This window comes from Hippoglossus stenolepis, chromosome 21, assembly GCF_022539355.2.
Source record: "Hippoglossus stenolepis isolate QCI-W04-F060 chromosome 21, HSTE1.2, whole genome shotgun sequence".
In the NCBI taxonomy this organism is placed as follows: domain Eukaryota; kingdom Metazoa; phylum Chordata; class Actinopteri; order Pleuronectiformes; family Pleuronectidae; genus Hippoglossus; species Hippoglossus stenolepis.
In genome coordinates this window covers 4,819,026-4,840,844 of record NC_061503.1, presented here as the reverse complement: position 1 = coordinate 4,840,844, position 21,819 = coordinate 4,819,026, and the positions used below count along the sequence as shown (strand labels likewise).

At 41.0% G+C, this 21,819-nt stretch overlaps 3 protein-coding genes across 5 annotated transcripts; 2 read left to right on the top strand and 1 right to left on the bottom strand.

Moving 5' to 3' along the window:
* Nucleotides 1-459: 459 nt before the first annotated feature.
* Nucleotides 460-7,217, top strand: hexdc (hexosaminidase (glycosyl hydrolase family 20, catalytic domain) containing). 2 transcript variants are annotated; one of them, XM_035145977.2, is made up of 12 exons: nt 460-609; nt 684-774; nt 1,222-1,337; nt 2,263-2,350; nt 2,777-2,941; nt 3,029-3,215; nt 3,928-3,999; nt 4,099-4,297; nt 5,380-5,541; nt 5,621-5,728; nt 6,198-6,287; nt 6,771-7,217. In XM_035145977.2, exons 2-12 carry the CDS (start codon nt 688-690, stop codon nt 6,940-6,942), a joined length of 1,446 nt encoding a protein of 481 aa, XP_035001868.1. In that variant the 5' UTR covers nt 460-609; nt 684-687; the 3' UTR covers nt 6,943-7,217. The 2 variants fall into 2 exon arrangements, with proteins under 2 accessions (XP_035001868.1, XP_035001869.1); XM_035145978.2 differs by having other exon boundaries at nt 465-609; nt 679-774.
* On the bottom strand, nt 7,134-11,253 carry LOC118100664 (cytochrome b-245 chaperone 1 homolog). The gene is made up of 6 exons (XM_035145981.2): nt 11,097-11,253; nt 10,128-10,215; nt 9,627-9,668; nt 9,343-9,513; nt 9,097-9,241; nt 7,134-8,085 (listed from the first exon to the last, which is right to left on the bottom strand). Exons 2-6 carry the CDS (start codon nt 10,213-10,215, stop codon nt 7,929-7,931), a joined length of 603 nt encoding a protein of 200 aa, XP_035001872.1. The 5' UTR covers nt 11,097-11,253; the 3' UTR covers nt 7,134-7,928.
* Nucleotides 11,254-11,473: 220 nt separating this feature from the next.
* narf (nuclear prelamin A recognition factor) lies at nt 11,474-21,493 on the top strand. 2 transcript variants are annotated; one of them, XM_035145980.2, is made up of 12 exons: nt 11,474-11,780; nt 12,977-13,049; nt 13,170-13,238; nt 13,731-13,859; nt 13,954-14,086; nt 14,613-14,747; nt 16,189-16,307; nt 17,113-17,242; nt 17,628-17,700; nt 18,364-18,501; nt 19,982-20,139; nt 20,461-21,493. In XM_035145980.2, the coding sequence occupies exons 2-12, from the start codon at nt 12,993-12,995 to the stop codon at nt 20,706-20,708; spliced, it is 1,389 nt and encodes a 462-aa protein (XP_035001871.1). In that variant the 5' UTR covers nt 11,474-11,780; nt 12,977-12,992; the 3' UTR covers nt 20,709-21,493. The 2 variants fall into 2 exon arrangements, with proteins under 2 accessions (XP_035001871.1, XP_035001870.1); XM_035145979.2 differs by having other exon boundaries at nt 17,110-17,242.
* The last annotated feature ends 326 nt before the right edge of the window (nt 21,494-21,819 follow it).

Below are 21,819 nucleotides of genomic sequence, written 5' to 3'. Positions count from 1 at the left end.
AAGTCTCTTAAATTTTAGGTTTTAATCCTTGTTTCACAATTCGTTCATTGCACAATCCCCCCATGTTTAATGTTTTTTGTGGTGTTGCTGTGTTGTGTTGTTGTGAACAGTAGCACACTAAACCATTCTCATGAGTGAGCAATTACTACAATTATTATACTTGGAATTTTTTTTTTTACATAAGAACACTGTTCTTAATAGTCAACCACATATTTAATCAGGAAATATCATTTTTTCTTATCACTGAAATACATGGAGAAGAAGAATGCTGTGAAATTCTTTACCTAGTTAAATTGAACATGAATAGTAAAATTACACATGATTAATAATATTTCACATATGACATATTTATAGTACGAAAGTCTACTGCTGTATTTAACTTTCTGGGAAAAGACCAAACTGAAGAATGTAGTTTACTCATATGATTCACAACCTTGTCCAGGGGGTGGCGGTATTGCACCATTAATGTCTTTAGCAGCCGTGTGATATAAGGAGAAGAAGGAAGTGATCGTGCAGAATCAGTCAGGTTGATTAAGGTTCGAACGCAGCAACGTCTCCAGAGTTCACGGCTCTCTGATCTGATCCAGTGTGTCCGTCTCCACAGTCCTGGTGAGTCAGACTCCTCCTGTAATGTGTCACTCATGAAAACAACGGTAACCGGAGGCGGTGTTTGTTCAGTGCAGCAGCATGAAGAGTCCACCGTGGCCAGAAGGGAAGAAGCTGGTTCACCTGGATCTGAAAGGTGCTCCCCCCAGACCAGAGTACCTCCATGAAGTGAGTGAGAGCACGGACACACACACATGAGTGTCCTCACACTCATTGACATAATGCATTCCCTAGCACCTTATCCTAACCTTAACCATCACAACTAGATGCCTAACCTTTACCCAAACCTAACTCCAGCCCCAAAGCCAAGTCTCAACCCTCAAACAGCACATGGAATTTGTGAGGACCAGCCTAAATGTCCTCACAACGACAAAATGTCCTCACAATGATGGCATTTAACCACAATTGGCCCTCAGAACTATGGGTAGACTATAGATAGACATGCAAACACAGGTTAACTCACGAAACAGTTATGGCTGATGGAACATATCTTTAAATTAGATGCAGTCAGTAACAAGCACTTCCTCACCTTTGATATGCTGCAACACACACACACACACACACACACACACACACACACTGTCTCTGTGTAAACCTCCACCTTCGTCTCCTCAGCTGATCTCGCTGCTCTCTCGGCTGGGAGTGGATGGCCTGCTGGTGGAGTATGAGGACACGTTTCCTTATGAGGGGGAGCTGAAGCTGCTGCAGGCCACAGCACAGCCTGCCTATAGGTGCAGTGTTACACATGAGCCTTGGATATTCATTAACAGAATTAGACTGATATTTATGAGTGTGTACAATTTGGTGCAGATCCAAATAAAAATCCAGCCCTGGAGAGTTAACTGTGGTTTTACAAGGGGACTGTTGGACCTAGGCGGAGGTTTATAATAGGTTTATGACAGGTAATAATGGACAATGAAGACAGGGATTTGTACAACCCTGTCCAACACAACCACTAGATGGTACCCTTGTGAGAATCTGTCGTCAGTAATGTCTCCACACAGTAACACACATTCCATTATACAGAAGGAGCTGTGAAGTGATTGTTCACGTGATGATCTTTCCTGTGCAGGTTTTATAGGACATTCATTAGAATATTTATAATTAATTTAAAAGACGGTAAGTGTCAGGTATTTGTGTATTCAGAAAGGGAGTCATTTTGTGGTATTGTCACCACATTAACCCTATGAAATGAAATTGTCGATTCAGCGCTGCTATTAATAGTTATTTTCATAAAATAATATTAATTTTTCATTTCATCAACTAAAAAATCAGTTGTTTATTGGTTAAAGCAGTGGAGTGATGTTAGTGGTGCCACCTACCTCCTTAACATCCAGACAAGAAACGTGGAAATAACTGAAGACGTTTACTTACTTATGTCCCGATTCTACACTAAACATGTATTTACTAAGTTATTTATTTATGTAATTTACCATAATTCTGTCTGTGAATATGTTTATTTCAGCATTTATTTATAGCTAAAGATAAAATCCTCATCATGTATTGAGATCCTGTTAGACAGTTATGATCCTTCCTGTGAGGGATGGGGGGTAATATATCATGTGCATATGTGTATATCAAGTCTGATGTGCCATAACATGCTTTGATTCCACAAGTTCAGTTAGTGAGTCTGTTCACCGTGTGCTGTTTTTCCAGCCGAGAGGAAGTTCTATCCATGCAGATGTTTGCCAGGTCCAAGGGCATCGACTTCATCCCGCTGGTGCAGACGTTTGGCCACATGGAGGTGAGGCAGACATGTAGAACTTTTTTTGTCATGGGATAAACACCTCTTGTTTTCGAGGGGGGTCGCCAAACACGTGCAAATAAGAAACGGAACGATACAAGTGACAATAATAAAACAGGTGCAGAACAAACAACAACAACAAACAACAAGAGAACAAAGTAAGGAGAGAAAGGACAAAAGATACGGACTTGGACTAAAAATCCATTATTTCCCAAAAATAATGGAACAGCGCCACCATGTCTAAAAACATAAGCAATTGGTTTTAAAATTAGATTTTTGTTTTAATAAGCTTAATGATGACAGAGAACACATTTTTAAAGTTAACTAAGTCAGCTCTTCTGTCAGTTATAACTGTTCGCGATGTGGCTACAGCTGCTCAGTTTTGGACTTCACCGTCAGGCACCGTTTGTGGCTTCTCTGTCGTAGTTTGTGCTGAAGCATCGGCCCATGTGGGGCCTCAGAGAGCTGCCGCACTGCGTGGGCACCCTGAATCCACACGCAGAGGACGGGGTGAGGGTGGTGATGGAGATGGTGAGGCAGGTGGTGGAGCTGCATCCTGGTCTCAACACGCTGCACATCGGAGCAGACGAGGTGAGGACTTTGCCTTTTTTTGTTTTTTTTAACCAGCTGTGTTGTCATCACTGGGCTACCACCATCACTCATGTGCTTGCCCTCTAGGTGTACATGCTTGGTGAAGGGGAGCAGTCAAAGCAGTGGTTGGCCGCCTCGCCAGAACGTACAGTGCAGCAACTTTTCCTGAATCACGTGACCAAGATCGCCAAGGCCATCAAGGAGGCGTGGCCTGACATGAGCATCATAATGTGGGATGATATGATGAGGAGTATGAGCCAGGACACACTCAAAGGTGAGGAAGAACAGCTGCTTCTCACTAAAGCAGAAGTATTGCAGCAGCTTACAGATTTCACGTTTTAAAAAAACAGTGCGTTAGCCTACACCCCCGAGTAACACAAGCAAGTGCAGCCGCCCATGTACACAACTCCCAAAGATGCTAATGAGGAAACATTAGAGGCAGAATTTAAAAAAGATTGAAATTCTGAATAGCAAAATAAAAAATTAACAAGTGAGCAAAAGAGAATTAAATTAAGAAGATATACAGCGTAGAAAATAATGCACTTCTGAGAAAGAATAGATGTATTTTAGTAAGTAAAATCAAAAAATGATAGTGTATTTAAAGGAATATAATCTGAAGATAATGAAGAAAGAGAATTAAAAAAAATATACCGAATGATAAAACAGGATTAAATAAAGATAAATGTTCAAATAAATAAATAAAATTTGAAAGCCTGACTAAAAGGTAGGTCTTTAAAAATATCAACACTCTCTGCTGCCCTCAGGTTTTCAGGAAGGTTGTTTCAGAGACTTGGTCCATAGTTTTAAAATAAATAAATAATATCAGTGTATAATTTTCCTCATTGTGTTGAATTGAATTGTGCTTGGTCTTCCATTTGAAGGTCCTCTGCTGGTTTTTGGTATCAGTGCACTCAAATGTCTCTTAATTTGACTGTTTCTATTCAGTCCTTAGCAGTTTCAAACTTGTTTTCTCTTTTTGTAAACAGCCAGCGGCCTCGTAGGACTCGTCCAGCCCATGTTGTGGGACTACACCCCTGACCTGGATGTGGACACAACTGGTAGGGACTGTTAACCATCAGAATTGGCAATTTAACATGTGGCTGTGATTCCCCAAAACATGCGTAAGTAGTGATGTACCCTCTAACTTTGTCGGCCAGTGTCTCTGCTGGAGAAGTACTGCAGTGCCGGCATGTCGGAGCTGTGGGCAGCCAGCTCCTTTAAAGGCTCGACCAGCGTTTACACCTGTGTGACCAGCACGCAGAGACATGTGGACAACCATCTCCAGTGGCTGCAGGTGGCTGCTGCTTTACCTGCTGCCATAAAACTGAAGGGAATCGCCCTCACAGGCTGGCAAAGGTAAGAAAGATTTTGAAATGTATTTACACTTTTTAACAAATGATTGATTTTTATTTCTGTAATTGTTAGTAGGGTTGTGATGGAAGCCTCCGGGTTAGAGGACTGAGTGGACGATCAGTAAATGCAACTTGCACTGTAAAGTGCTTTGAGTGGTCATTAAGACTAGAGAAGTGCTATATGACACCGTTCAGACCTGCAGGTATTACCATCCACTCTGAGAGATCCAATCACTACTGGTCAGTGCTAAGCACACGTCTGAACACACCCTAATGCATCCTTTTATATGAGCTGGTCTGGGAGGCATGTTGCCACATTCTTTCTGCTGTGTGACTGCAAATGCGTCCTGGGCCACATATGAAGGACCAAGCTGATGTCTCTGACCTGCGACAGTTCAAACTTATTTTTATGATTCTCTGTGTCCGTAGATTAATTTAGTTTGGAGCCACCGCCTCAGTATCAACACTAGTCACCACATAATGATTGATACATTTCTTAAATTGGTCAAATCTTTCCTCATAGCTGGACAATGAATCACTCAGCCCCTCCTGACTCCGTTCACTCTTTCTCTTTCTCTTTCTCATGCTGAAATCGACACACACACAGATCCACACACATACACAAACATTGTCATAGGTCATATCTGTAACTGGGTTCAAACCAACATCATTTGGACTTGTTACAAACACCAATAGCCATCATGTGTATTTGCATATAGAGCAGGAAAGTGGTCACAGGAGACACATTCAGGATGCATTTTAATACCAGGTGTGAACAGAAGAATTAAACGCTGTCCACTTATGATCGGGTCTCTCAGCTTAGATGATAATACCAGTTCTGAACAGGGCCTAAAAATACAGACCATTTACTGCATACATACATTTGAAGCACGGCAGTGCTTACGAAGAACACAGTTGTCACAATTCGATAAGTGTATCTTTACAATATATATGATTGATTAACACTTGAATTTTGTTTGGACTTCATGACTCAGAAATGTGATGTTCCATCAGAAACCTCAGTTTTCTAAAATGTCCAGTAATTAGCACAGAGCTTTTAACGGGGTCCCTTTCCCCCTGTGTCAGGTATGACCACATGTCAGTGCTGTGTGAGCTGATGCCCGTGGCTCTTCCATCACTAGCAGCCTGTCTGCAGACTCTCCTCCATGGTCAGCTCAGCGCTGAGGCTCTGAGCACAGTGACTGAGAAGCTGGGTATTTCCTCAGTGGAGGTGGACGTCATGGAGAGGTGAGGTCGGGCACTGTTTTAAGAACAACATGGCCACTCTATAGTGTTGGAGGATCTTCAGATTTTTTTTTTCTCTTAGGAGATCTGCAGTCGACTCCCTGTTTCCAGGAAGGAGGCTGGCTGAGTTAATTGTGGAGCTCGATGCACTGATCAACTCGGAGGACATACGATTTTTTCAAAACAGCATGTGAGTCGTGTACAGTGATCCCACTTTTTCACATGTTTGCATGTTACCCTGACCACTCGCTTTCTTTTAAGTTTCCAGAAATGTTCGTGCTGTATTCTCACAAGGGGTAACTCAGACATTCAACTGAGATTTTACAAGGGGGCTGACGGGAAATGTTCCAGAAAATGTCTGAAACAACTGATTCGGACATTTCTGTTCTCACACACAGCCCCTCTGTAAAGATTAAAGGAAATGTCTGGACTGCAGTGCATGCACATAGACAGCGCATAGTTCCCCATTCAACCATAAAGCACACTTTTTATGTTGGTTGATATTGGGCCAGCTAGAACCAGGCTAGCTATGTCTTTTCCCAGTTTGCATGCTAACTGCTAGCTGCAAAAATGGACATAATGTTGACTTCTGTGCATTGGTTGTGAAGAGCAGCTATGTTTGAATGGCAGCTGAATAGCTCTGTATACTCACATTGCAGGTATGTGAGAGGATGGTTCAGCCCCTACCAACTACAGAGGAAGATGGTCAGCCCACTCATCACCATGGAGATTCATAACCAAGCATCAACGTGAGCACGAGTTTCTTATATTACAGCAAGACTTTGTGATACAGTGAAGTATTAGAGCCACTTTTGGGTGAACGATGGACCAAACTAAAAAGTCAAAGTACACAACAAATATTTTTTTCTTAAAGATGGTTTCTGTCATTTTAGGTCATATGTATCATGCTTATCTATGTTCAAGTTTCGATACATTCGGCTTATTTAATTTGATGCTATTAAAATAAAGACTGACTCGTGACTGGTCCAGCATGTGTACAGGCGGGAGCGCACCACCATGGCTCCATCCTCTGATCGTTTATCTTTTTACAGCTTATTGTGCCTATCGACAGCCTCAGAGTGCAGCAAGAAGGGCTGGAGGCCTTTAGCTTTGTTGTCCGTTTGTTTTTGCCTAACATTACAATGTCATTCTGTGCACAATATTTGGTTGTTTTGTTCAGAACTCTTTTTTTTGTCTTGTAACTGAATCTCCATCTGGTCTCATCTCGTCAGATTTTTGACCGCACTGCAACAGAAGGCAGAGGCTGTAAGAGAGGAGATGGTGCTTCTTTACCCAGAGTCTACAGCCCAAGAGTGGATGGAGGAGCATGTTAGCCCTGTGATGGTTCCTTTACAGAGGATAACAGAGGATATCATAACATGTATAAAGGAGATGGTGCCGTAGAAGAACACTGGCAGCTCCGTATCAAACTGCTTTCTAGACCAATTCAGACATTGGTCTCCATTTTAGTTTTTGCAAGCCATATATGTGAATTAACAGAAGTGATTTTATGTTGAAGTTGTGTTGAAGAGCAAACTGATGATTGTAAACTGCACTGATATTGAAAAAGAAATGAATGAATATCATGAGCAGACTTGGGGTTTGTATTAAAACATTTTTATATAATTTCTGCAAAAGAAATAAAGTAAACAAAGACAATAAAATCTATCAACAGTTAACCCCCAAATCCTCTGGTTTTTCTCTCAGCAGCACAAACATTCACTGTCTGACATAAGTGACACAGCCCTGATTCAAAACACAAAGAAAAGTTCAGAGGGGGAAAAAAACACTTTAAATCACCAAGGTGTTGCCTGAAATTCAGTCTTTGGTTCACAAAAAGTACAAAAACAGAACAGCAGCCCAATAATTTCACACATAGATTACTCTTGACTGAGCCATGAAAATCCGTCAAGCCTGGTTACAGTTTGCACATGCATTCATCCGGATTCCAGCTATAAACAGGCAAAAAGGTGATTATTAGCTGGGTGGGCCAAACTGTGGGAAAGGCACTTTCCATGACTTTCACACATAAACGCCTATTAGAGTACAAGAGGAAGGCACAGTAAATCTGTAATGTGGAGTGTACTCTTATGGTAATTACATCAGAAACGCTGAGACGCAATACTCATTTGCAGAAAGCTGCATTTACAGCAGCGTGTAAAAAAAAAAAGGTCTTCCACCACAATTCTGGAAACTCTTAGAAAATGTTGATTAAACTTAATATGCCCCTGACAGTACATGTAAGTGTAGGAAAAAACATTGTACTTTCCCTCAGCTGCAGTCACCTTCCCTCACTTGCACACGCGTACAAATGTAGAAAAGGCTTCACCCTCTATAATGCCCCAAATTCAGTCCACCCAGAGTTACAGGAAAGCTGCGAGTCACAGTGATCAGAGTTCATTAGCTTCATCATCCGAATCACTGCTGTCGCCCGCAAAATCTTCCTCCTCTCCGACCTCTGCCTCTTCTTCGTGCTGCCTGCGCTGCTGCTGCAGGTCCTCCAGCCCCACGAAGCGCTTCAGCAATGCAGCCACTGCCTCCACATCACTGACAGGTCACAGACGGTAGAGACAGAAGCAGAAAATATATTACATTCCATTTGATACCGTAGTATAATGGTAGAATATTTCACAAATGTTTAAGTGGTTATTTTAATATTAGAAAACAATATATCCAGGCTGATAATTGTAAAATGTATGAAAGTAGTCACCATTGAGCGCACAACTTTTACTTTTATTTCTCTCATCCAGCCAGTCATGCGGTTGCTGTCAAACTTTAAAATCGTTTCTCCACTCTCATGCAGTCAGCTGCCATTTCAGTGAGCCGCTGTAAACCCTTTCCACCCCAGTCTCCACCCCAGACTCCACCCCAGCCTCCACCAGTCTTCATCCAAAGCCCTGATAGAGTCCAGCAGAGTCATTCATCATCACATCCTGATCCTCAACCCCCATTATTGTCTGGACCCTGGGTTGGGTTCCTATTCTACTTTCTGCTTCACCCCCTTTAATCCAAATGACTTCACAAAAAGGTTTAAATGCTGAAAGACTATAACATATACCATCACTTTCTTTGTTGTGCATGGCAATAAAATATTTGTTCCACTGTCAATTCAAAGTCTCTCGTGGTTGAAATGGAAAACCCAGCCACACATTCAGAACCATTATAAATTCTCTATGTGGATTCAGGGGGACATACAATTAAATTATTATGCTTAAAAGCATTGCTTTCATACTGATCATCATCATAGAGTAAAATGTATTCTAAAACTTAGTGTGCACATGCTGTACCATGTTAGTGCACATATCTCAGTGCATGGACTTTCTCTGGAGAATTATTTGAAATGGTCAACTATCATTCTGCAGAGATCAAACAATTGGACAATATGAACTTAATGGGTAATTCCACTTTTTCTGTTTTATTACATATGAGTTTTAATGTGTACACACGTTTAACTAGGTTTTCAAAAGCACTCGAAGGCCATCCATGTTTTCAGTTTCTTGTTCTCACTCATTACACGGTCTGCTTTATGTGTTGGAACTGTCAGCAGCAGATATTTACCTGCGTCCCCCCAGTGTGGCATTCTGTGTGAGGGGGTAGGAGAAGCCAGCAGCCAGCCGCAGCATCAGCAGGTACCCCTTCCCCAGATACCGTACCCTCTCCTCTTGGACACAAATATCACAGAGCTGTGTCATATCCAACACAACTGGGACACAGAGAGAAAGAGAGAGGGGAAAAGGAAATTAAGATCTTAAATCTCAAACCAAACTTGCGGTACTGATTAACCAACTCTGTGGCTTCACTGACCTTTCTCGTGGCCCTTCCTCCACAACGTCAGGACTGAAGCGTACAAGCTGATGGTCTTGAGCTCGATCAGATTCTTGCTTTTGTCAAACAACGCCTCCTCCCACTCCTCCATGTTCTGCATGGCCACAAACAGACATCCGCTCACATAGAAAAGCTTCCACAGGATGCTGTCTGTGCACAACACAGTTAACAAGAAGAGCAGAGAGCGGCATGAGATGGGAATGTGGAAAGTGATGTTGATGAAAAGATCTGGTGAACACATAATGTAAATTCAGTTTGTGTACCTGAGCTGTAGTATGCAGCTGCCAACCCAACTGATGTTATACCTGAAAATTCAAATGAGGGGTTGTTATTTATGAGCCAGTACAGGGACAGATACTTTTATTAAAGAAGGACAGTACATGGTTTAGTTGTTTATCAGCAGGGTGACACAAAAACTACTGAATGGATTTCCATGAAACCTGGTGGGAGGATGGGACATGTGCCAAGAAAGAACTCAACTTTTCGGGTGGATTTTGACAAATGGGTGGAAAAAGTAATTTTCTCTCACTTTCTTTAACCTTTTGAGATAGAGCATTTTTTGACATTTTTATAAATTTTCCAGGGAATACTTCTTGGATCTTGATGAAGAAAATCAGGCACACTCAGGGGATTCTAAGTGGGTGCAATTTGTTCTAGGTTGATTGACACTGAAGTAGACTGTTGCTCCTTGGCGGAGGTATGCGCTCTACTGAGAGCAATTCTAGTTTCATATCTGAAAATATCATGTCAAAATAGACACTTACCAACAAGAAGCGACCATGAACGAATGCCCGGAGATCTCGTCAGGTGGAGCAAAGTGGAGCTGTGCTCCTCTACTGTCATGTATCCCATCTGAGCAGAATCAAGCACATCATGTATTTTACCAAAAGACAATTTTACCTGGGTCTTAAAAGGCAGTTCACCCAAAATCACAAAAAAATATATGTTCTGACAATAGCCTAGTTTTTTGTATTTTTTATTTTAAACAATTTACAGTAACATGCCTTTTCTAATTTCTACTTTTTGTATTTTTATTCTTAATATTTTTTATAGTTTTGATCTTATATTCTTACAACTTGTTTAGTGTCTGATGTGCACACCTGTATCACAGTAATTCCCCAGTTAGGGATCAATAAAGTATATCTATCTATCTATCTATCTATCTAATAACACTGAATACTTATTAATATATAATATTATAAATGAACCTGTTCAAGAGGCTTTTCAAAACAATGGATTCAATCATTTCATTTTCACACATTGTGAAATTTTTTACATTGTTTTGTATTAAACACAGCTTAATTGTTTCATAACAAATAATTGAAGCACCAATGATTCTAATGACACAAACAATGACTCCTTTTTATTCAAGTTCAACTAAATAACCATTTACTCATCATTGCTTTTCCTGATGTGACAGGTCAAAGCCTCTCTTGTCCCACACAGTCTTCAGGGTGATCCAGAGATGCTGATGTCAAATATTGAATTAGCTCTTTCAGTGAAAGTGCCCAAACAGGTTCTTTGGATTAGCCAGACTAACCAGGACATTGTAACTGGAGAGATAAGACACACAGCCGTTATGGATTCGTTTTAAGTCCATTGAGCAACACAAGTCCATCCACCTCCTCTGTCGAGGGGGTAGAAGTCTCAGAGGTGGAGGAACCACACATCCCCACTGTCTCAGACTAGTACTGAACAAAAACACAAAGTAAAAGACGTTTTCTATCACTTACCTTTCACCGATGATTATTTCAGCAAATATCCGCTTGTACGGTTCAATACAAAGTCGTTTGTGTAGAGAAACGCGCGTGTTGAATTATAAGGAAGTTGAAATCATTTCATTGCACAAAACAACTGCAGCAACTGTCATGAATGGGTTACACTTCCTTCCGGGATCCATCAGCTCTGATTGGACGGCTTCATTTACTCTCTGACTTCAACATAAAAGCTTGTCTGCATTGTTTTAATGGATTGTGTGTATTCAGCCGCGTGGTTTCTTTACCACACACTTTTTAAAAGGTTATAAATCATACTGGTTATTTACAAACAAAAAATAATTTCGTTTCGCACTAAACCTGACTTCATCGGTCCATTATTTTGACAGGTTTGGCGCATGCGCAGAGGCCGCACCGGGGTGCACGGTGGAGTCGGGCGAGCTGAAGAGTCACAGGTTTGAATCCCTGGAGCTCCGACGCCTCCGGACACGCTGTAGTTTCATTCGTGTGTCAGCCGCGAGCCAGAGGGGGCACCGTCCACAGAGCACCTGAGCCGAGGATGAGACGGTGCTGAGCGGCCGCCGAAGAGTTCACCTGCCCGGCTGAGCGGCGTCGGTGCTGCCCGCTCTCCCCCCCGCCGGAGCTCGTCCTCTGCGGCTCTTCTGTCTTTGTGTGGAAGGGCAGTGGGATAGAAACCGTCCGGTGAGTGAACCCTCCATTCAAATGTGTCCCTGCCATGTTAACACAGACCCGACATACACGGTTAGAAATATACATGTTTTTTTACAGAGATTACAGTCACCTACCGTGAGATAAACAGGCCTTAAACGCACCATGCTGAAAAATAACTTGCGTAACTGAACAACGTTGCACACGTTGATGTTTTGAGATGTTTATGGCTTTAATTAGTCTGTAGTTACAGATATACTGTTGTTATGCAGCCATATTGTTATTAATATCCACCAGGATTGGACGATGTGGCCACAATGATATGACGGTTACAGTTGATGGCGATAATTATCACGATACGTTTCACGTTATTGTTTCTTCTTTATTTTTAAGACTGATCAGATTTGGTCATGAGTAAAGTTTGTGTATATAAACTCTAAATTTCTGTTTCAACACTTGATACAGTGTAGTGTAGTGTTGAGTGCAGTGTACAAGAGGTATCACGAGTAGTACTGCAGGAGATATATGAGGTATTATAAGTCAGAGAGTAGAAAAACACAATAACTTAAAGGTTCAGTGTGTAGAATTTAGTGACATCTGGTAATGAAGTTGCGTGTTGCAGCTGAACCCCCCTCACCTCACCCTCCCCTTCCAAATATGATAGAGAAGCTGTGGTAGACTTCAGTTGTCATATACAAACTGAATGGTATTGCGATTTAATATTGGTGTTGTGTTCTCGCCCACCTCTAATTATTCATATAAGATTATTAATAGTCAACATTTTGGGTCTTCTTCCCCGTCAGGGACTGACACTGTATTTATACAATAAGTGTGATTTCATACGATGGGAGCTTCCAGCCCATACTTGTCTTTTTCCTTCGGTAATGGGCTGTTTTCTCTTGGCTCTGTGTGTGTAATTAACTCCAACCATTAAGATTTTAATGACAGGATACGAGTTTGTGTTCATTGTAGGTTTCCCATCATTATGAGGCTGTTGTGTTTCTGATAAGCGGGTTGGTTGTGGTAGGACATTGGGGGAGGCAGGGTCAGTGGAGGTTGGGGTTGACAAAACAACACCCTGGAACAGCAGACTGCAGACACACTCATCATGACACTGCTTCAGAGAGAGCATGCTGAGAGGAGGTGATCAACACTGGGAAGACGATTCCCATGCTGTGTGTGTATGTGCATGCATATGAGGGTTTGTTTCTGTCACCCTCAATTTACAGATTACCAGGGTGGAAAATGTCCGAGGTCAACATCGCAAAGCGCAAGGAGAAGTGTGAGAACTGCACCAAACAGGTGAGTTTCTGGACCAGCGTCACCACACGGTCTCAAGAATTAGTCGCTTCTCTTCTAAACTCTGGATCAGAGAAGCTGTCTTGTTCATTTTTTAAAATGTTACTACTGATCTACTCGCAGTGCAACAAGAAACAGAGTGATGAAGGTGCCAACTCGCAGCAGGAGAAGAGCGATGAAGTCAACGGACAGGTAATGTGTGTTCAATTATGAGTGATCTAAGAGAAACTGTCCACGTTGTTTTTTCTTCAATAAAGGGCTGTTGCTGCGTTGTTCATATGTGGAGAAACTCTGGACCCCATTTTCAGACATTCTCCAGACTTCATGTCTGAAAGTGGCTACAATGTGACTATAGGAACACATGCATGCAAGTGATGCTACCCTGGCACGTACTTTGCTCCTTCACATAAATAGTAATTCCTTAACCCAACATGGATTAGAAGAGACCCAGGACCGAAATATTGTATTCAGCAAAGACGCTATTTTATTACAAAGAGAGGAGAGCATGTTGTGAGTCCAGGAATTACCTTATTGTGACCCACAGGCCATCATCACCACCACTATCTGTATATATATCAGGGATGATGCAGCTTCTTCCACACTTAAGAGATTCAGGAAGTTTACTTCTAACCCATTAGATGACGCCTTTTAAAAGCCTTCACCACTCTTCTCGTTCTCCCTCAGATGAATGAAGGCTCCCATGTGTTGCTGAGTGCCTGTCTTTCCTGTGACGGCTGCGTCTCAGAGGAGGAGACCCTCAAGATCTCTCAGCAGAGCCTGGAGGAACTGGAGCGTGCTCTCGCACTAAATAAGGTACAACACACAATCAGCACTCTTTTTGAAATCTGAAGAAAGCCAGGAAGTTTGCACAGTGTGTTATCTTTTATTGTTTCTCTGTCCCTGTCAGAAGTGTGACGCGTCAAAGCACAAGGTGGTGGCTGCCTCGGTTTGTCCGCAGTCCCTGCCCTTCTTCGCCGCCAAGTTTGGTGTGGACATCAATGAAGCTGCCCACAAACTCTGTGGCTTCCTCAAGAGCCTGGGTGAGCTGGATTTGAATCACACATCAGCGTTGAGCTTCTAAGGCTTTAGAAAGTATTTTGGTTTTGGCTTTAATAAGGGGGGATCATGCTGTTATGGTTTCAGCGCCTACACTGTGGAACAAACTCCGCCTCAACAGCTGATCAGAAGAATCAATGCATCAGTATAAAAACAGTTAAATCTCACCTATATTCACCTGCATTGTTGAAGTTCTTTTAACTCAACTAAAACTTTATTTGTTCCTGAAGGGAAATTGGTTTTACAGCAAGACATGGACAATAAAACGGGGAAGTGAGACACAGAATGTCACAGATTTGGTTGAACGACAGTGACCTAACAATTGTTGAACAAATACAAGTTTGCCTGCTTCGTCTCATTTTTAATTGGTCCCACTATGTTCTTTAATAATATTTGGACTGTTATTGGTGTGGAGAAAGTGCCACCTACTCTTTGGTATCTGTCATGGAGGCTTAACATTCTCCCCCAGTTCAGTGTCTCTGTTCTCTGCTCTGTGGATGTTGCACACAGGAGTAAAGTACGTGTTTGACACCACTCTGGCGGCAGGCTTCAGCATCTTAGAGAGCCAGAAGGAGTTCATTCAGAGGTATCGCAGGAGGCACCACGATGCCCATGCCTTGCCCATGTTCACCTCCTCCTGCCCAGGTAAAACTCCCAGTTCTGCTCCACCATGTTCTCCTCGCTTCCTTCTCTTTCTCTCTCCCGGGCTGCTGACTGACTGTGTACAGAGTTGATTTGCATGCCGTGTGCTGAACAGGGCCAAACAGAGCAGATTTTAGAAGCAAAAAATAGCAAGAGAGCTGGTGGGGAAAGATAGGAAGCCTTTCTTTCACCACTCCCTTCATGAGAGATAGTCTGCGTACTGTGAACATACATCCAACCATTCAGTTTGCATGGTTGAGACAAGGAGGGTAGCAAAATACGTATACGTTTTTTTTTTCATTCCACTCTGACATTCTTGGATATTTATCCTGTAAGAAAACATCATCAACAAATCAGGAAGAAATGTATTGTCAGTTGTTGTAGTTTTTTTATTTTGCAACAGTGTCTTCTACGTGTATACCAATATACCGATATTAACCCAATCAAGACAATGGTCTGAATAAGACACTGCCATGTAAACGGCATTTTCTGATTATCTTAACCTGAATAATGGTCATACTCAGAATAATTAATCTAATGTGGAGAAAACACCTAAAATGACTGCATCATACGTGAAACTATTTCATGGTGGGATTTAAAAAAAAACAAACATGTGGAATAACATCAGACATAGTGTTCGTAAATGATGTCAGCCATAATCGGACTACGCTCTCTAACATGTGAATGGGGCTATATCTTTAATGCTTTTATACTTTCCCTTTCTTTGCAACCTCATCATATTACTGGATAACAACTTAATCTTTTGTCTTTGTTTTTAAAAGAGCAGTAAAGTGCTATATCATTTCACAAATTTAATTTTGGTGCAATAGTATGTATGTATATGTATATGTATGTATATGTATATGTATGTATGTATGTATGTGTGTATATATATATATATATATATATATATATATATATATATACATTTCAATTTTGCACCAATATAAATTTGGTATATAGTATTGTATATATTTATTTATTATTTTATTAATTATATCTGTTTACTTTATCAGTATCAGTTTGTATTTGTTAAAGTCAAACTGTTTATAACCCCTGGCATTGTATATCTGTTTATTTATATTTGTATGTTATGTTATAATTTGTTAATTAATAAAGTTTATTTAAAATAAAAACATAGAAAACCAGAATATAAATGGCATATAAGCAACTAATGTAAACACTATAATCGATTTGTCGGAAAATTGGTGTCCATGTAAACATAGTCACAACTAGGTCAATGGAAACCATGAACTAGCTCCATCACCTTTTTATGAATGAGAGTCATTACCAATGTGTTAGGTCTGTTAAACCCAGTGTGTGACCCTATTTGACTGAGCTATCATGTGGTGTGTGAGACTGGAGCGCAGTAGTACAAGGGTTACTTTACTAACCGTAGAGCGTGTGTGTCTGTGTGTGTGTTTTTGTGTTTGTGACTGCATAGGGTGGATCCGTTATTCAGAGTGTGTCCTGGGAAGTTTGGTCACCCCTCATATCTGCACAGCCAGGTCTCCTCAGCAGATCATGGGCTGCCTGGTCAAAGACTATTTCTCCAAACAGCAGGTGAGCAGGAATATTCAATTGTGGTGGTGCAATTAAACATTCCTATTGAACAGCTGTTGGCCCAGTTTCAGTATCAGTGAGGGCTTCCCGTTATAGATTAACCAAAAATAACACACTGTGTAAGTTTTCTGTGTAGACATACAAGGTAATAACATCATGAATTGTGAGGTCTTTGTGGCTGTTCTCCATGTTAAGTAATGCTTTCACTCAAAACCCTGCACGTATATTTGAGTGTGAGTGCAGGGTTTTGAGTGAAAGCATTACTTAACATGCTTAACAGCTCTTCTCCTAATGCTTATTTTATTATTTAACATAAATAATACTGGTCGTTTTGAAGCTGCATGTCGCTGAAACGAGTTTTTCCACTTACATTTTGTTGCAGTTGAAGTTTGGCTTTAATCATGCTCATTTTGACAGAGCAACCAGGTTTGAGCAGCAACTGATCTAACCCACAGCCACGTTTGTCAGATGCAAGAAGATCATAAGAATAAATCTAAGGGGAAATACCAGGGCCGTCAAATAGGGCTCCTGTTTGAAATATTAACAGTATTCTGATGTTCACTAACGTAACTCTGTCCTGCTCAGATTTTAACTGGTGGTTAGATATTTTGTCTGTCACAGGTGGTGATACATGTGCACACCACTGTGTTATGAACAGTGCTAATGGTTTATTCTGTCTTGTCATCCAAATCTTTATTGAAAAGAAACATCAAAGCATTGTAGCCAATGTGTAAAATACTTTATGCATCAGGTTCAGGTGTCTTTTTAAGTTTTTCTCTTTCTTTTCTGCCTCATCTCCCAGCAGAAGCTGAGTCCAGAGAAGGTGTACCACGTCGTGGTGGCTCCCTGCTTCGATAAGAAGCTGGAGGCCGTCAGAGAGGAGTTCTACAACAGCCTGCTGGAGACCAGAGACGTGGACTGTGTCCTCACCTCAGGTTCAGGCTTCTTTGTCTTATTCACTATTGCTTTGGGATAACAAAGATTTGATTATAATTATTTGTGTTTGTTTTAACCGCTCCGTTATGTTGAGTACAACTTGTACTTGTAATGTGAGACCCCTGTAGTGCTGGATGATCAGGAAGATTTAACCTTTTGTCTCTGTAATATATTAAACTATACTGTACACATTTTCTTTTTTTAACTATTAAATTGCCACCATAAAAGCAATCATAATACTGGATATAGTGGACATAGTGGATCTCAGCCAATTTAAAAAACATAATGGCGACCCATTACATTGTGTTGTCTCCTCTTCTTTAAGTAAAAAAATCAATCAATAACATAGAAGTGTTAAATTAACAGAGATGTTTGATGTTGCAGGGGAGATCTATTACCTAATGGAGAAGATGAAGGTTTCAGTGGATGAGCTGGACTCTGTTCCACTGGACCAAGTGTGAGTAGTGAAAATAGTTTGTCACCTCACATAAGAAAAAGAAGAAACATATTCACATATTCATATTTTACTGCCTCCTAACTGATCAACAACTGAAAAGACAATGGAAAGTATAGATCTGGAGGGACATGGGTCCATGTTTCAAGGTTAAACAACATATTTGCTAGCTCATTCACTAATATTAGAAGATAGCTAACACTGAACAGGTATAGTCTGGGAGAATCTTCAAAGTCAGATTCATTGGGCAATGTGATCCATCCAGAAGTTGTGTTCTTCTTCAGTTTTAAGAGTGGGATTTATTTTATCAAAGTAAAGGTTGAGAAAGGGGCATGATGCCCTCTGGCATTTGTGATCTGGAGATTTATTTTTATCTTAGGAGAGAGGATGGAGGCACTAGGTTGGAATGAAGAACTGATCATAATATCCCATGGAGTGTAATTGATAATACACTGAAAAAGTAGTAATGCTATGCAAAATAATGCAATACAATATAATAACCCTTTTAATAATGAACATCTTTGTGGACCATATAATATATTTTCTGTAGTGACTGTGTCATTACACACCACACTCACTATAGAGCTGTTTAGGAAAGGATGCAGTTGATTGCATTTTGAATAATGACTGAGAGTTTGACATAGTAGTTTTCATTGTTCCCTTCAGGCTGGGAGAGGCAGGAGAGGGGGTGCTGGTGAGGCACGAGGGCCGAGGCTCTGAAGGTTTCCTGGAGCATGTGTTCAAACATGCCGCCAAAGAGCTCTTTGGTCTGGACGTCCATGAGATCACCTACAAGAGCCTTAGGTGAGAGACACTGGGACCCTGAGACTTGTGACTTGTATACTGTGGCTTTCTCTGATGCCCATTAGAGGTGTAACCACTATGAAAGTGAGACTGAAACCGAGACACAAACATCCGCATTCATAATACAGAACTATGGAACTACAGCAGCACCACAAACTGCTGCTTCAGCTGCAAGTGCACCCTGTTGAGCTCTCACTTTAATAATATTTAATATATTAATACTTTTTATTTTAAAATTAACACTATAAAACTTATAGATTATACTATTTAAGGTCCAGACAAGCTGTATATTTTTTAAATAGCACACGGTTGGTTGAGCAATCACAACTGCATTAAAATAATAATAATTCTTAATAATAAAACTATTTCCTAACTTATTTAAACGAGGTTACCAAGTGCTTTGCAAAATACATGGGAGTAAAACAACACAGAACCAAACAAGACAAAACAAAAATAAGACAGATGATATGATAAGAAAATATAAAAAAAGCGAAACCAGTTCAAATTCAGGCATTAAAAGACTTTCTTATAAAAATATGCTTCCATGGTTCAGTGTGTAGAATTTAGTGACATCTAATGGTGACGTTGCATGTTGCAGCTGAAAACCCCTCACATCCCCCTTCCAAACATGGCAGAGAACCGGTGGTAGCCTTCAGTTGTCTTAAAAACTCAAAAGGGGTTCAGTTTGTCCAGTCTAGGCTAATGTAAAAAAAAACGTGGCAGCTTCCGTAGCGAGGACCCGCTCCCGATGTAAATGTATGTTAGTATTTCAATATAAAGGGCTCATTCTAGGGTAAAGAAAACAACTTAGATGATTATTTTATATTCAATTTCTGCCAATAGTCCTAAATTTTACACATTGGACATTTTAAGCATAACGATTTAAAAACAGGTAAAATGCTGCCAAGTCTAATCTTCTCAGGCAATAAATTCCAGAGCCTAGTTGCCCCGATGGCAAAAGCATGTTCACCCTTAGGGCCAACCTTGATTTAAGAACTGCTTTTATGTGTTAGTTGGAAGATTTTAAATTACAGCTTGGAGTATATGGACTTAATGTATTTGGGGGCTAGACCGTACTGAGCTTTAAAAGTTATTAAAAGAATTTTAGAATCAATCCTAAATTTAATTAGCAGCCAACGAAGGTGGGCATGAATAGGAGAGATATGAGCCCTATGCTCGCGGTAGGCTAAGCTAGTTTAATTAGATCAAGATGGATAATAATCCTGAGGTCTAAGGTCTAAACCCAAGCCTGGATTTTGAGAATCGTTACATCCCTCATGTTTAATCATTGATACAATGAGTTTTACTCCTTAATTCTTTAAAACCTTCTCTGTGGTATTTCTCACCCTCTACTGGTCCCATGTCATTTTACCCTAGTGTGAAAACTAATGTCAATAATGTCAAATCCTAATGTATGTTAATGTGGACATCAAATATGATTTCTGTTTCTAAAAACTCTCCATGTCGCCTTTTTTTGTAGGAACCGGGACTTTCAAGAAGTGACCTTGGAGCGAGACGGAGAAATTCTGCTGCAGTTTGCTGCCATCTATGGTTTCAGGAACATCCAGACCCTGGTTCACCGCATGAAGAAGGGACGTGTGCCGTACCAGTTGGTGGAGGTGCTGTCCTGTCCAGGAGGTAACACTGCAACTATCAACTCATATATGTATCAGTATCAGGGTTTTGTTCACTCATGTGCACCCATAACGAAAACTTTTATTTTACAGAATAAAGCAAGCAAAATTTGTTTTCATTTATTTTAGATTTTTTGTTTCGTTTATGGTTTATGGTTAAACTGGAAAACACACACACACACACACACACACACATATATACAGTATATCCATATCAGTCGGGTTCTCATCCATACTCATAATGCAAACATTCCTCGAAATTTGTACCATTCGGCGCTGATCTGTTGGTGTAAGCTCTTCCTGTGTCTCCCATGGGTCCACTCAGGGTGCTTGAGCGGTCGCGGTCAAGCAGAGAGCGATTCAGGGGGACATGTGGACAAAGCCCTGGTCCAGATGATGGAGGACACCTACAGCAGCCTGCCGGTGCGTCTCCCCGAGGTCAACCCCACCCTGTACACCCTGTATCAAGAATGGCTGCAGGGCCAGGACTCCTCACAGGCCAACACGCTGCTGCACACCCAGTACAGAAACCACACTCAGACGCACACACAGCCACCACACATGCAGTGGTGAGAACGATGGACGCGATTTATGAAGGAGGTTGAATGACGGCCGCCTCCGCAGGGTTACCGATTCTACTTGGACCATCCCAAAGCCGTTGACAACGCTGCACTATGGACCAGTGAGGGAGAGGGAAGTCTCTGTGGATGTAATTCTTCCATTTGGCCACAAGGGTGTGATGGTGGATCCCCTGTATTAAGCTTGAGCCTGTGGAGAAATCAGGGTCCAGAAACACACAAACTTTCATTTCATGTAAACTGTAGCGGCGATCTCAATAAGCTGTTGAGATAATGGCTGAGGATAAGAAATATTATATAAAACCGGCACCTGATGTGAGGGATGAACTATTTATTCAAACACACAAAGCAATAAGCCACTGCGAAAAACATGTAAGAAGCTTTTAGCACAACTGGAGCTCATGACCTGAACTTGTGGATAGTGAATGTGCATTTGAAGAGTCTAATGATCCAAATCCTAAACGTCCAACATGAAACATGCTTGTTTTACTTTGTGTTAAAGTCGTCGTCACTGTCCCTCACTGAAACACAACACAGCGTGTTCTCAGACACATTGATCGCTATGCAACAGCGTGATCGTCTCATGCCAACACAGTATCTGGTTTGTACCAGTGAAGGGAGTGTAATTACTTTTTAATGGTACAAGAAAATGTCATTTGTATTGTCATTTTGTTCCCATTCCACTAACTATTATTTTTGCTATCTGTTCTTTGTTTTACGAGATCAAACTGTCGGGTCATACAGGTGAAGAACTAAAAAAATAATCAAGAGAAACAAAAAGTGTTGTGTCGTTTTTATTATTTGATGAAGCCTCTGCTTCCTGTAGAGTTTATGTTTAAATGTGAAAACATTTGAGGTCCAACCCAGGTGAATGATTATGTGCAAGGCTAAAAACAGCACCATCAATTTCCCTCATTCAACTCAGTCATTCAAGACAAGTGTAAGTCAGAACAGATTTTTACTGATCAGTGATCTATTCAGTGTGTTTTATTCCCTGAGCACCAGGAGATATTTTCACTAAACACAATCCTGCTCCCTGCAGATCCTCTGATCTCAACAGGACGTTCCTTTAGTGTCGCCGAAACACTCTACAACTGAGCACATTA

Bases quoted from the DNA above. Each gene is read 5' to 3' on its own strand.
- hexdc (XM_035145977.2), top strand. From the start codon at position 688: ATGAAGAGTCCACCGTGGCCAGAAGGGAAGAAGCTGGTTCACCTGGAT. The intron at 775-1,221 runs GTGAGTGAGAGC...TCGTCTCCTCAG, and splicing joins GACCAGAGTACCTCCATGAA to CTGATCTCGCTGCTCTCTCG. The intron at 2,942-3,028 runs GTGAGGACTTTG...CTTGCCCTCTAG, and splicing joins TGCACATCGGAGCAGACGAG to GTGTACATGCTTGGTGAAGG.
- LOC118100664 (XM_035145981.2), bottom strand. From the start codon at position 10,215: ATGGGATACATGACAGTAGAGGAGCACAGCTCCACTTTGCTCCACCTG. The intron at 9,669-10,127 runs GTAAGTGTCTAT...TTGAATTTTCAG, and splicing joins TTCATGGTCGCTTCTTGTTG to GTATAACATCAGTTGGGTTG. The intron at 9,242-9,342 runs GTCAGTGAAGCC...TCTGTGTCCCAG, and splicing joins GAGGAAGGGCCACGAGAAAG to TTGTGTTGGATATGACACAG.
- narf (XM_035145979.2), top strand. From the start codon at position 12,993: ATGTCCGAGGTCAACATCGCAAAGCGCAAGGAGAAGTGTGAGAACTGC. The intron at 13,050-13,169 runs GTGAGTTTCTGG...ATCTACTCGCAG, and splicing joins GTGAGAACTGCACCAAACAG to TGCAACAAGAAACAGAGTGA. The intron at 13,860-13,953 runs GTACAACACACA...TGTCCCTGTCAG, and splicing joins GTGCTCTCGCACTAAATAAG to AAGTGTGACGCGTCAAAGCA.